The 13,289-nt window shown below is 35.9% G+C and overlaps 1 protein-coding gene across 2 annotated transcripts in view; it reads left to right on the top strand.

Annotated features, from left to right (window-relative positions):
- AP3B1 (adaptor related protein complex 3 subunit beta 1) overlaps positions 1–13,289 on the top strand; it is a 199,117-nt gene that overhangs the window by 118,859 nt on the left and 66,969 nt on the right. For both annotated transcript variants that reach the window (XM_063295553.1, XM_063295554.1), the window contains exons 19-20: positions 680–812; positions 3,011–3,158. In XM_063295553.1, coding sequence (XP_063151623.1) covers positions 680–812; positions 3,011–3,158 — 281 coding nt within the window. The remainder of the gene's footprint in view (positions 1–679; positions 813–3,010; positions 3,159–13,289) is intronic.

The following is a 13,289-nucleotide window of genomic DNA, read 5'->3' as shown; positions in this document are numbered from 1 at the left end:
AAATGCTTCCATTTTCTTTTTCTCAAGCCTTCATTCCTATTATATCTGCAATGTTATATCTGCCCTGGGTCCTCCCATCCAGCATTTTAATCTAATGGAATTACTGAAATACAAGTGTATAAATATAGACACACATGTATAAATATAGAAAGGACGTATTTTCAAATCCTGTGGGGCTACTCCTTTGAACACTGGGGAAACGAGAGAAAAATTGCCAAAGATTATTAAGGGTAATGACTAGAAGCAGTGGACTGAAACTGGGAAAGCGTACCTTCAAGTTAAATATTAGAAACACTTTCCAGCCGATTAGAAACTGAATAACTTGTTTAAATTCCTGATTAAATTGTCATCACTAGATGTGTGTGCAAGAATAGATTAAATACTTATGTTTTGAAGATGACACTGTGTTAGAGCAGGAGAGTGAGGATAGAGGACATGTAGGTCATGTCTGATTTCATCCCTTTTCCATCATCCTGCAAACATATTGTGGTCAGAAATTAAGTCAGTGAGTGGCTAGATTTTTAAAAATACAGTGCTTTAAAGCTGTGAAAGCAACATTTTGATGTCACTGTTTATGATAAGATTGTGTCAGAATGCTTAAACATCATTGGAATGTAGTACAGTATTACTCACCTGAATTATTCATGCATACAAAGACTTTTTTCTTTTTCATTTCTAGAAAACAAATCTGATACTGAGGAAGGAAAGGAAGAAGGGCATGGGGATACCAGCCTGGAAAGTAGCTCAAGTTCTACTGATGAGAATGATAGGAAGTCAAAGGCTGAAAGAAAAAGAATGACAGTTTCTGAAAGGTATCCATGTTCTTGTTTATAACATTGGAACACAATATTGAAATTACACAGCTTTTTAAATTTCGTTATCTTTTTAGTGCCGTTCACTTTTGAAAAAAGGTTACCCATTTCTGTAATTTCAGATGATATAGTTACATATAAGTTGAGCGAACTTTTTTTTAAAAAAATTATTTTGTTAGGTGAGCAGAATATATTAACATAACCTTGGGAGGCTGTACAGTTAGCCTGTCACTTTATGAAACACTCAGTTACCTTATATAGTAATTTTGTGAAGGATAAAATTAAACTGTTCTATATCTTGCCATTAGGTAACTAAGGCAATTGATTTTTCCCTAAATAATGTTATATTAAAAGGATTATGATTCAGATATTGGAGGCAAGGGCTGTGAAGGGAGACGGTCAGAAGCTGCTTAAGGGAAAGGTCTTTTAAAGATTGCCTGTTACTAATAGAGTTAATGTGTATTAAAATGCCATTAAAATTTAAGTAATTGGGGCTAATACCTTGGATTGTCTGAATCTGTTTCTTCCACTTCTGTCAGCAAGTGGCCTCGGTGGACACGATGGACCTTTTACTCTGTAGCCTGCCGCCAGTGCATTGATGAGTTTGCAGCTCAGCTCAGTCGTGGCTGACAGAGCTGATTGTGGCTCAGTATGCACTGTGCTCCTTTTATTACAGACAGTAATTAAAGCAGCTCGCCCTGCCACTTCCATAACAAACACAGCATAATGCCCTAATTATGACTTTATTAATTTAAGTCAGGATTTAATGATTTTAAAAGTGATTTATATTGTTTTTCCTGTTCAGAACAAATGAAATCTGTAGGTTAAATTAATACAGGCTTTTCATCATTGCAAAGTTAAAAAGCTAGTTACCAGTAAATTTTTTTCATTAGATTAACATATGAAACTCTTAAGCGGTAATATAAATAATGATTACCTATGAAAAACTAAGTAATAAAATAAGTTTGTCCTGAAAAATCATAGCTTCAAATTAGAAATTGGATTTTTTAAAAGTAGTTTTATTTCACTAAATAAATATTGAGTTTTCTCTGAATCATATTTGGAATTAAAACTGTCTCATGAAGAGAAAGGAGGAAATAGAGGTAAAATGTGTGGAAATATTGCACAAATAGACACTTCTGATAGAGAATGCTACGGTTTTACTTTTTCAAAACAATTGCTGGTTGTATGTTAATATTTTTATAAGAAGTGAATATTATAATGTAATAATATTACATTATTGTAATATTACATTATTGGCATCATTGTTCTGTTTTGTGCTTTTTTTGTCTTTTTGTCTTAATTTTTGTTCTTGAATGTTTTTAACAATTGTAAGCCACCCAGAGTCACTGGGAGTCAGGCTGCGTATAAATTTTTATCATTATTATTATTATTATATACTTTCTCCAAAATCTTAGCAGAATATCCACATTTACGATTATAACCACATTTATCTTTTGTTCTAGTAGATAAACATACTAGTTGCATGGTACAATTAATTTTACTGAAATGTAATAACCAAAATGTATGTGATTTGGTCCCATATGGGTCCAAATCACATACATTTTATATATTTTGATTATATATATATGATTTGGACCCATATATTTTATTTCATTTCTGAAATGTGCTGTGAGTCTCTTGCGTGCAAGAATTCTCTCTCCAGACCCAAATCTGTGATAATCATAATTTGTGAAGATGTCTGAATTAGGCAAATTGTGATTACTGCTAACTAAGGGCTTGCATGAAGATTGGAATAGGGTGTTCACTTTACATGGTTGTTGCAAATTATAAGTGCAATACACCGGAATACAGAGAAGAGAATCAATATATGTGTGGTGATGGGGGAATCACATGAGCTAAAAATTCTTACTGTAAACCGCCCAGAGTTGCTCTTTGAGTGAGATGGGCAGTGACCAAATTTTAAATACATACATACATACATACATACATACATACATACATACTTCCCAGTAGCTGAGTTCTGGATTGACAACTCATAATGTTTGAACCAAGCAATGCTGCATTTCATATTATGTGTATGCTAATTTTTGAGGATCCAATTTCTGGGAAATGCTGCTGAAAATAATTTCTGCCAAAGCTATGTAATAACTTTGGCAGAAATAAGATGATTGATTTTTTCATAAGGTGTTAATTTTTTAAGTCTGTAATCTTCTTCTACATTTATTTTATATTAGGGATTCTAAAAGCACAGAAAAAATTAAAGTGAATTCTCAGAAATTGCAGTGTTCTTCCAACTCAGAATCTAGCTCAACTGAGGAAAGTTCTTCAGATTCTACTTCGGAAAGTGATTCTGAGAATAATTTGGAACCTCTTCCTCCCAAGGTACATCTTGAATATAATATATATATTTTAGATACACAGATCTTGAAATTACATTGCTATTACTTCTATAATAAGTGTGTCTAAGAAGTCTCAAAAAATTTGCGTCATTTCTTTTGTCTGGATTGGAAGCCCTTTACATTTTTTTAAAGTTAGTGAAAATAAATGTTCATTTGAATTTTATAAGAAGGCTGTTGGCTGCTAATGACTAACCACTTTAGAGTGATCTAATGGGACATGTCTATATTTTTGTTAAATAACATGTATGTTGTAAAGCACAAAAATTATAAAAGCTTTTAATTAAGATCAAAACATTAATTTTTTTTTACATTTGTATTCCTGATTATGATTGTCATCATTCTCAGGGGGTTGTTTTTCATACATAATTTGTAATTTTTAAAAAAAAAGTGAAACTGACCATTCAGTTGAAAGGTACTGTAAGTGCATGTCAGGCCCAGCCCAAGAACAACAAAGAGTTAGTCCATTCAAACTCCAGTTCTTTATTTGCTCACACTGTATAGTCACAATCTTGCCAGAGTAAAACTACTCTACCTAACCTAAGGGGAAATAACCTGGGAGACTCTAGGGCGGGGCTATCCTGAACCTCTTCATTTTCCCACCATTGCCTCCTGGACTGTGCCTCAGTTTATCTCCTCTACTTCCTTGGAATGTGCTCCCTCCTTCCTGAGAATGAGCAGCACCGCCAAAATCAACCACACTGCCCCTGAATAGTAGTAAATCACTGTTATTTACTCTCATTTGTATTAAAATGCTTTGGGCAGCCTAAAATTACGTGTAACTTGATGTTCATGGCAATAAATAAATGTTAAATAATAGCATTAGTTATATAGGGTATAGTATGCTGCACACTGCCCTGAGAAACTCATTTTCAACCCATGAACACTTTTGAGTGAAAACATTAAGGTTGGAGGAAAGAAAATTCCAGAGCAGCTTGCATTATACAAATTCTGTTGCACATTTCCTGATTTTTTTCATAAGATGATTGATCTGTTTTGGGGGTATAGTTTGCAAACATATGGAAGCCACAGGAATCTCTCTTGCTGCTTTCAGTGCCATCAAACCCTGGTATGGGTTGACCCCTTGGTTTTGTCTTCTCAGGTTACCGGAGAGTATGGGGAAAGGGGCAGCCAGAAATAATAATTGTCTTCAGAAGTAAGGAAAAATATGCAGATGACTGATGAATAAAAACTACTGGAGAGTATGGCATATCAGTGGACCACAAAAATCATAGTTGTTGTCTTGGAAGGTTGTGGCATACTTAATTGCTGTCAAATGATAAGCACTGCAATCATGCTTATAAAAGCTCATCTGTGGCTGACTCTGAAATACTGAAGGTTGTATTTTATGGCCAGTTAAAAACAAGACATCTGCTGTCATGGTTGGCAAGAACAAATATTATAAAGGCACCTTGCAGTCTGACTCAAAAGTTTCATTTCTGCACTAGAGAATGTTAGCAAACATAATTTTTTTCCCCCAGATTACTGATTCTATAGTGAGAGATAATCAGTACAAAAGGTGTGGCAGTCTACTGACAATTATATCTAATAGGTAATCATATGGAGCTACCAAACTGTTGATTGATCAAACAAATATTAACTACTGTGACTGGCAGTAGTTCTCCAAAGTGTCTGATCAGTAGCTGTCCCAATCTTGCAACCTAAGATATTCTAAAATAGTGATGCTATTTCATGCAAAATGCATATTCAACTTTGCAACAGAGTTTCATGCTGCTGTTGCGAATAGGCTCTAGCAAATTACACCTATAGTTTTTTATAACATCTGAAAAGCTGTGCTATATTCTACTGGTCAGGAATCTGTGCCTACCTATAGAGAAGTATAGAGATGACCTTGCACAAGATATGCGGACGTCGTTAGCAAAACATGGGCTCAATCCGGGAAAACAAGGAAGCGTAAGAAAGAAATGTAAAATTGCTCCGCCTCGACTCTTTTTGATATAAGAGGGAGGGAAGGGGAAATGCTCTTAAGTTTTAAAGAAACTGTTGTTATATCCTATATCAATTAAACAGTGTTCTAGTATTTTTGTGGGGTCTGTTTCCTTACAGTACCTGTCCTGCCTTGAAGGGCTACACACTTTCCATTTTTTACTACGTTTCTTCAAGGTGTAGTTCATTAATATACAGTCTACATAGCGAAAATGAAGCACTGTACATTAATTTTGCTTTAAATTTACTGCTGCTGCTTCCTGTTTTCTTTCTCTTCTTTCTCCCCTTGCTCTTCTTACCTTTTCTTGTAATAGTTTTTTATGTCTTCCCTTTTCCATTTTCCTGGAGCTGTCCTTCAGATCTTCCCCCTTGTTGAGAGATGAGTCTAAAGAAACAAGTACATTTAATTTCTAATTTCACTATACCTTATTGATTTTTTTCCCTTCCCTTCGTGGAAGTGAAAACTGCTCGTGGAGAGGTTTAAATTTTAGTATATATTTGATTGGACAGTCAGGTCTCCACTATAAAAAAATGCCATAGGAAGCAATAAATAAGCAAGTCCGTCTTTATAACAGAGAAGGAATGAAATAGTAAAATAAGTATTGGAGCATAAGTTTACATATATCAAAGACAAGCATCCTTTTTGAACACTGGGAGTCCTGCGGAACATCAAAGGCAACATCAAAAAGAGGCTGCCATAGGGCATAACCATTCACAGCTTTGACTTTTCACCTTTACAATTGATTTCCATCATCTCCAATCTTTTTGCTATGCCCAAAGAGCTAAATAATAGAGATGGAGAAGGGAATGGCATCGCCTGCTTGTTAGTAGAGGCAAGAATATAGAGGGGTTGAGACATCTTGTAGAGAAGATTTGAGCATACTGAGCTTCAGAGAACTAGGACAAAGAGCTAAAAAACTTTTCTTAAAAAGCAGTTTTTTTTCTTTTCTCTGGAGCAGCAAGAACAGCTCATTTCCTAGCTAATATAGAGCAAAGACTTTTGCTCCTGTTTGAGTATACCAAATACTGACCAAAATACTGATCAGTGGTAATGCTAAGCTACCTCTTTGAGAATTGGAACAATTGTAGTTGGGAGCAAGCAGCAAAAGAGAAACAAAAGCCATGAGGGTGTACTTATACGCTTTTGAGGATACACTAGGATCCAATAACACCAAGTTGCTGAACAAATTAAGTGCTACACTGATCTTTCAAACAAGCAGAAGGCTAGATCTCATATCTGCCTGGGTAATAACAGACTCATTGCAGGACTGTAGTAAACTATTCTCTCACTCCAGCCATCCTCAAGTTTCAGTTCACTTAGTAGATAGCAGTGTGCTCTTTTATAGCTATTCCTCCAGTATGGCCATTGACCTGCCGTGTTCTGGGCTTTACTATATGAAAAAGTATTTATTTATGTATTTCTGTTAGGTTGCAATATGAAGATGATGAAGTCCCTGTACTAGATACAGTACATCTGGATGAAACTAATTGTCTGGACTCATTCCAATTGGGGTTTTCTCCAGAACATGGAATTGAGAGTGCATTAGTCACCATGATAACCTAACCAGGAGCTGGAGGGGGGAGCATGCTATTGCTCCCAAGCTGTGGGGTGTGCATCCCTAAGGAAATGCTCAGTATTTAGGAGATTAGTAAAAGTACATCTCTTCCATGCAGCTTTAGTTGTTAATCTCAAATAGTTTGACTTTCATCTGTATTTTGATTATATATTGTTTGCTCTACATTTTATGTCCTTGTTACTATTGTAAGATGCCATGATTGGCAAGCTGATAGAAAGATGGAGTAAAAAGCCAATAAAGAAATATATTACAGTGATGGCTTTATATTAATTACAGCAGGAATGCTCTTTACTCTTACCTTTCCTTTATAAATGGACGAGCTAATGCCTAACTAAAGAGTAAAATATATTTCCTCATCTGTTTATAGTGGCAACTTTGACTTTCACATCAGGGGATACTTTAAAAAAGCTCCTCGGTGCGAACTAGAAAACCTTGATTTATACAATCCAATGAACCACCTTGCTTGTTTATATTTCTTCCTTTTCCTCCATCCAGCTTTGCTGCATTCATTCCTTAAGCGCCTCTAAATGACAAGTGAGGATTACATATGGAACCCATATCTCTTTTCAGGGCTTCAATAAACAATACATGCTTACTCTGCCAGGTTGTCGCACTGTGTCTGAATGAAAGAGGTTCAAGTGCTTCCTGGTAGCTTATATTTCCGTGGTCTTTCTCCTCTCCTGATCTCTGTCAGATCATTGGCATATTTTGAAGACATTAGGGCTACTTCTGTCATGTCTCCTTCTTTCCAGTCACCTCATCCTGAGCATCTTGTTGCTGTTTGGCTTCCCAGGCCCTACAGATGATGTCAGCAATGAGTGACAGTGACTGGGAGGAGAAGGCTTTATTCGGCTCATAATTCGCTGAGGGTAAACCCTGACCCTGCCATTGGCACTTGCATAGGAATAATGTGTGTTGCTTCTTTTAGTTTCCATTTTCTCATACCATCCTCATGCAAGGTTTCCCTTTCTGAGTGGAAAATACCTCCTGCATGAGAAAAAGTATCTTTGGGCTAACCATAAAATTGCCTGCAAAAAAATATTTCAGAAATTCTTGCTTTTTTACATCAAAAATACATTCATCATCAGTTTACTGGGTGGTTTGGTCTGTATAAACAGACTGCTTGCAGTCTGATGTAGTATTAGCATGCGTTCCCATATGTTTTTTTCTAGGAGTGATCCCTTACTGTGGAGTTGATTCATGGCTTAATATGGCTTATGTTGTAAATAATTCACAAGTCGCGAATGTGAATGTTGAAATCTTACTGTATCAGGATACCTATACTGAATATGCTTTTTACCATGTGAATATGTAAAATTATTTTGTAGGGAAAAATTGAATTCATCATATATGCAATTTGAAACATCTCTTTAGAGAAAAATAGTGATTGTAAGGAAACTGTGTGCACTAAAGCCTTTATTCTTTTAAATCATGATCATTTCTGTATGCTTTTTCAATTTAAAATGTTTTTATTACCCTTAATGTTCATCTTTTATGAATATTCAAGCACAGTATATTTTTTAAATACATTTTAGAGAAAAATACAAATATGGTGATTATGGAATTCTTGTAGGTTCATAAAAATAAATTTTAGATGGACATATTTGTATATTTATAGGGTAGTATTATTATTTGTAATAGTAGTTGTATATTTACAAAATAGAAGTAAAATAACTCCTGATAATTCTAGTTTGGTATTGGTCACTGTATATTAGAAATGTTGATTGATTGATTGATTGATTTAGTCAGTCAGTCCCTGCCATCTCTCCCCATCGGGGGACTCTGGGTGGTTTACAGTAAAATAATTGATTAAAACAACAAACATACAGTATAAATATACTATATAAATATAGCATTACTCTTAATAAATATAAAAATAAGAGTAAAAATAAGAATAAGAATAAAGTCCAAGTGGCAGAAGAATCCGATACAGCCCAATACAGGAGAAGTGGTCTAAGATAGCCAATATATAATATTTAATATAACTTTTAAATTAGCTTTTTACATAAAGATAAAACCTTTAAAAATTCTCAGATATTTGGAAAAATATAACTTACTGAAATGTATAATCACATACTTTTAAAAGAGAATTTCAGATTTGAATATAATGCATGAGTAAATAAGAGCCTTTGCAGTTACTGTTGGCCTCTTATACAAGCCTAGTATAGTCAGTCAGCTGTTAAAAACCTGGTTCACTGTTTAAAAAAAGATATAAAAACAAATTGTCTATCTTTCTGCCTGATCTCTTTTCAACTGCTAACACAATGGAAACAGTAGGTGATCAGTCAGTGCATTTGGTTTGTCAATGGTGGTTTTGTATAAATATTGGAAGGATAAGAAGCAGAATTCACACTGAAAAATATGATTTCATCTGCCTCTTCTCTGCAGTTCCATGGCTCATGCTGCGGTGTGAAATTCTCATTTTACACACTTTGCAGGCGGAGCACATGAATTATGCATTGAGCAAGAGAAATCTCCTGCTTCAACTCCTATATGCATTTACCCAGGTTCTGTCTCTATTATCAAGATGAATTGAAAATAGAGAAATGTTTGATGGGATATGGCTTAACTTCTTTGTTTAGCATTCAGCTATGGACTGCATTCTCTTCTCTAAAGGGGAAACATGTTTATTTTATATGTCTATCTGGATTGTAATTTTAAAGAGAGAACAGAGATATTACTGTTCTAAGTTCAATTTCAGTTAAAGTTCCTGTAAATGGAGAACATCAGCATTGGTAAGTGTGCTGGGTTTAAATATTTTTTTAAAGTTTTAAAAATAATGAATAAGCTTGGCAAATTTAGAATGCTGTAGCCACAGTTTCTATTTGTAAAAATAAAATAAGGGATTTGGAGGAATTGGAAACTCAGTAATAGATTATAAAGCACTTTGTACATATCAGCTGCCTGCTAGTTCATTTTAGAGCACAAATCAAAATTCTGCAGAAGGGCTGAATCAGCTCCAGGTGGCAGCTTTAGGGGCTTTATGGTAGTACTGGATAAGGATATAGCCCAAAATGAGTGGGCTCATCCATTGGTATTATGTTCCCCCCCTCTCCTTGCTCCTCCAATGAGCTTGGCTTCATATCCTACCACTGTCATATTCTTTAAGTGGCAGGTTTCCAGTGAAGGCCTGGCTGGATAAAAAAGACTTTCCTAGAAACCTTGGTTGGTCATATTGACAGCTTCCTGGTCTAAAATGGGCCACAGGCTTAAAATTTCTCATTAATGCCTTTAGTCTGGTGTTGAATTACTTCAGCCTTTTCTCCACTATGGCTTATCAGTTCTCTAAATTCTGGTGAGGCCTTTCTGTCTGTGCTTTTTGAGACATAGCAGATGGTGGCAACATGTGAAAAAAAGTGTTCTATTTTTCAATTCAAGCTTCTTCTATAGCTTGAATCCAAGGGTGCCTTGCACAAGCAGAAGATCATATTTGCTTGCCACTTTATTCCAATTTCCCCATTCTACTTCCATCCCTCCTGAAAGTCAAAACTCTCAGTGATGCAGGTAGGCTGTAAATGGAGGAATGAATGCAAGCATGGCTGTGTTTGTATTTCCTGGAGCCAACCTAGAATATGAATTTTCCTGCCATTAGAATTCAGATTGTCTTCCTAACAGTGTTCCTCTGACATTTAAAAATGTTTTAAGAAGATTTTTTCATTATTCTTCTTTTTAGATTTTGCTATAGCCAGTTTGCTATTGAATATCAATGTTTATTCCTGCTTGTAGTATTTTTTATGTTTTGATATATTATTGTATTTTGAGTTATCTTGGCATCAGAAAAGTGACATATATTGCAAAAGAAATAAACTAAATATGTAAACAAAAGTATTCTGAGTATGTGTGAATACACTGCATATACCTCCTAGCTGGTAGAAGGGGGATAACAGTATGTTAGCTTGCAAGGTAGTCTCTAAATTAGAGATACTGTCTTGCTGTAGACCAATGGGAGTAAATTAGCTGCTTGTGGAAGTATTAGTAAGTTAAGCTCCCCACAAAATGAATGGAAAGAGGATGTGGAAGCTGCTTGGAAGAGAATAAAAATTATGTTACAGAGTACCATATAAGTGAGTGAAATTATGCTAATGGAAAATATGACAGAGTATGCCAGGTGGAATGACAACGTGAGAGAGCCTGAGGATTAAAAAAAAGAAAGTATATAAGAGAATGATGGCAAATAATGAGGATGAGAGAACTATATTTTACAATGCTTAAATAGAGAAAACGATGCAAAAATGTACTCAAATAGCAAGGAATGGTTAAGAGAAAATGCAAAGCGATTTTGATGGAAATGAAAAATTGTTTTGGAAGTAGGAGAACAGAGGAAAAAAAGGAGTTTCCAGCAATATGATTGGATTGATGAAACAATTGAGGGAATGCTAAAAGGAGTATTTTATTTAGCTGATGAATATCTATCCTACCTTTCATACAGGAGCTCAAAACAGCATATATAACACTATTTTTACCCCCAAGAACATCCCTGTGGGATAAGTTGGGCTAAGAGAAAGTGACTAGCCCAAAGTCACCTAATGAACTTCTGGGTCTGTGGGTAGGCTAGAACATAGCTCACCAAGAAATATATGAATGTGAGACGCCATGTTAATTGTATGTTTGTTTAGAGAAAGTCTATGGTAAAGTAAATAGTGTTAAATTATGGAATATTTTCTCCAAGTATGGAGTTGAAGTTTGTTTGCAAATGCAGTAAGAGCTGTATATGATGGAATAAAGCATGTGTGAGAATAAATGGAATGCTTAGCAAATGGTCCAGGATTGAGCAGTCAGTAAGACAGGAATATGTGATGCCCTTTGGTTAAGTATATTTATATAAATATATAAGGAACACTTGCAGTGGTGTTAGAGATGTGTTGCCTGAGGATGTATTCATGCACTTTTATATGCAGATGATACTGTGTTGTTGATTGAGAACCAAAATTATTTCCAGCAAATATTAGATGGTGTGATGCAACAAGGAAAATAGATCTGATGAAAAACCAAGGTTATGTTTTGAGGGAAGTGAAGTGAAAGATCGCATACAAATGACACAAAAACTTAAAACAAGTAGATGTATTTTACCCTTTCATAGAATACTGGAGGTGAAGTAAGTTGGTTGGATAAATTGTAAGACCTGAAAATAATGATAGAGAGATAGTGACTAGTATGTGGTCTGTTGTAAGGAATAAATGTTTGTCAAAACAAATGAAAACAGCTTTAAATAAGAACATGCTTCTGCTTTTCTTGTTATACGGGAGTGAGAATTTGGTATGTCAGGAAAGACATAAAAGTAAGTTGAATTACTTCAGCAAAGGATCGTTACCTTGTCGTGGTGCTGGAGCTTGAGCACCTCAATGATGCCATGAGCTAAACCGTGAAGGGCCACCCAAGACGGGAAGGTCATGACAGAGAGGTCAGACTAAATGCGATCCCTGGGGAAGGTAATGGCAACCCACCTAATGGCCATCAGACTGGAAAAAATCAACTTATATCCCCATACCAAAAAAGGGAAACACTAAAGAATGTTCAAACTATCGAACAGTGGCACTCATTTCACATGCCAGTAAGGTAATGCTCAAGATCCTGCAAGGTAGACTTCAGCAGTTCATGGAGCGAGAATTGCCAGATGTACAAGCTGGGTTTAGAAAAGGCAGAGGAACTAGAGACCAAATTGCCAATATCCGCTGGATAATGGAAAAAGCCAGGGAGTTTCAGAAAAACATCTATTTCTGTTTTGTTGACTATTCTAAAGCCTTTGACTGTGTGGACCATAACAAATTGTGGCAAGTTCTTAGTGGTATGGGGATACCAAGTCATCTTGTATGCCTCCTGAAGAATCTGTATAACGACCAAGTAGCAACAGTAAGAACAGACCATGGAACAACAGACTGGTTTAAGATTGGGAAAGGAGTACGGCAGGGCTGTATACTCTCACCCTACCTATGCAACTTGTATGCAGAACACATCATGCGACAAGCTGGCCTTGAGGAATCCAAGGCTGGAGTTAAAATCTCTGGAAGAAACATTAACAATCTCAGATATGCAGATGATACCACCTTGATGGCTGAAAGTGAAGAGGAACTGAGGAGCCTTATGATGAAGGTGAAAGAAGAAAGTGCAAAAGCTGGTTTGCAGCTAAACCTCAAAAAAACCAAGATTATGGCAACCAGCTTGATTGATAACTGGCAAATAGAGGGAGAAAATGTAGAAGCAGTGAAAGAGTTTGTATTCCTAGGTGCAAAGATTACTGCAGATGCCGACTGCAGTCAGGAAATCAGAAGACGCTTAATCCTTGGAAGAAGAGCAATGACAAATCTCGATAAAATAGTTAAGAGCAGAGACATCACACTGACAACAAAGGCCCGCATAGTTAAAGCAATGGTGTTCCCTGTAATAACATATGGCTGCGAGAGCTGGACCATAAGGAAGGCTGAGCGAAGGAAGATTGATGCTTTTGAACTGTGGTGTTGGAGGAAAATTCTGAGAGTGCCTTGGACTGCAAGAAGATCCAACCAGTCCATCCTCCAGGAAATAAAGCCAGACTGCTCACTTGAGGGAATGATATTAAAGGCAAAACTGAAATACTTTGGCCACATAATGAGAAG

This window comes from Candoia aspera, chromosome 2, assembly GCF_035149785.1.
Source record: "Candoia aspera isolate rCanAsp1 chromosome 2, rCanAsp1.hap2, whole genome shotgun sequence".
Lineage (NCBI taxonomy): Eukaryota > Metazoa > Chordata > Lepidosauria > Squamata > Boidae > Candoia > Candoia aspera.
Note: the sequence above shows the minus strand (reverse complement) of the source record. Positions and strands in the feature narration are given on the sequence as shown.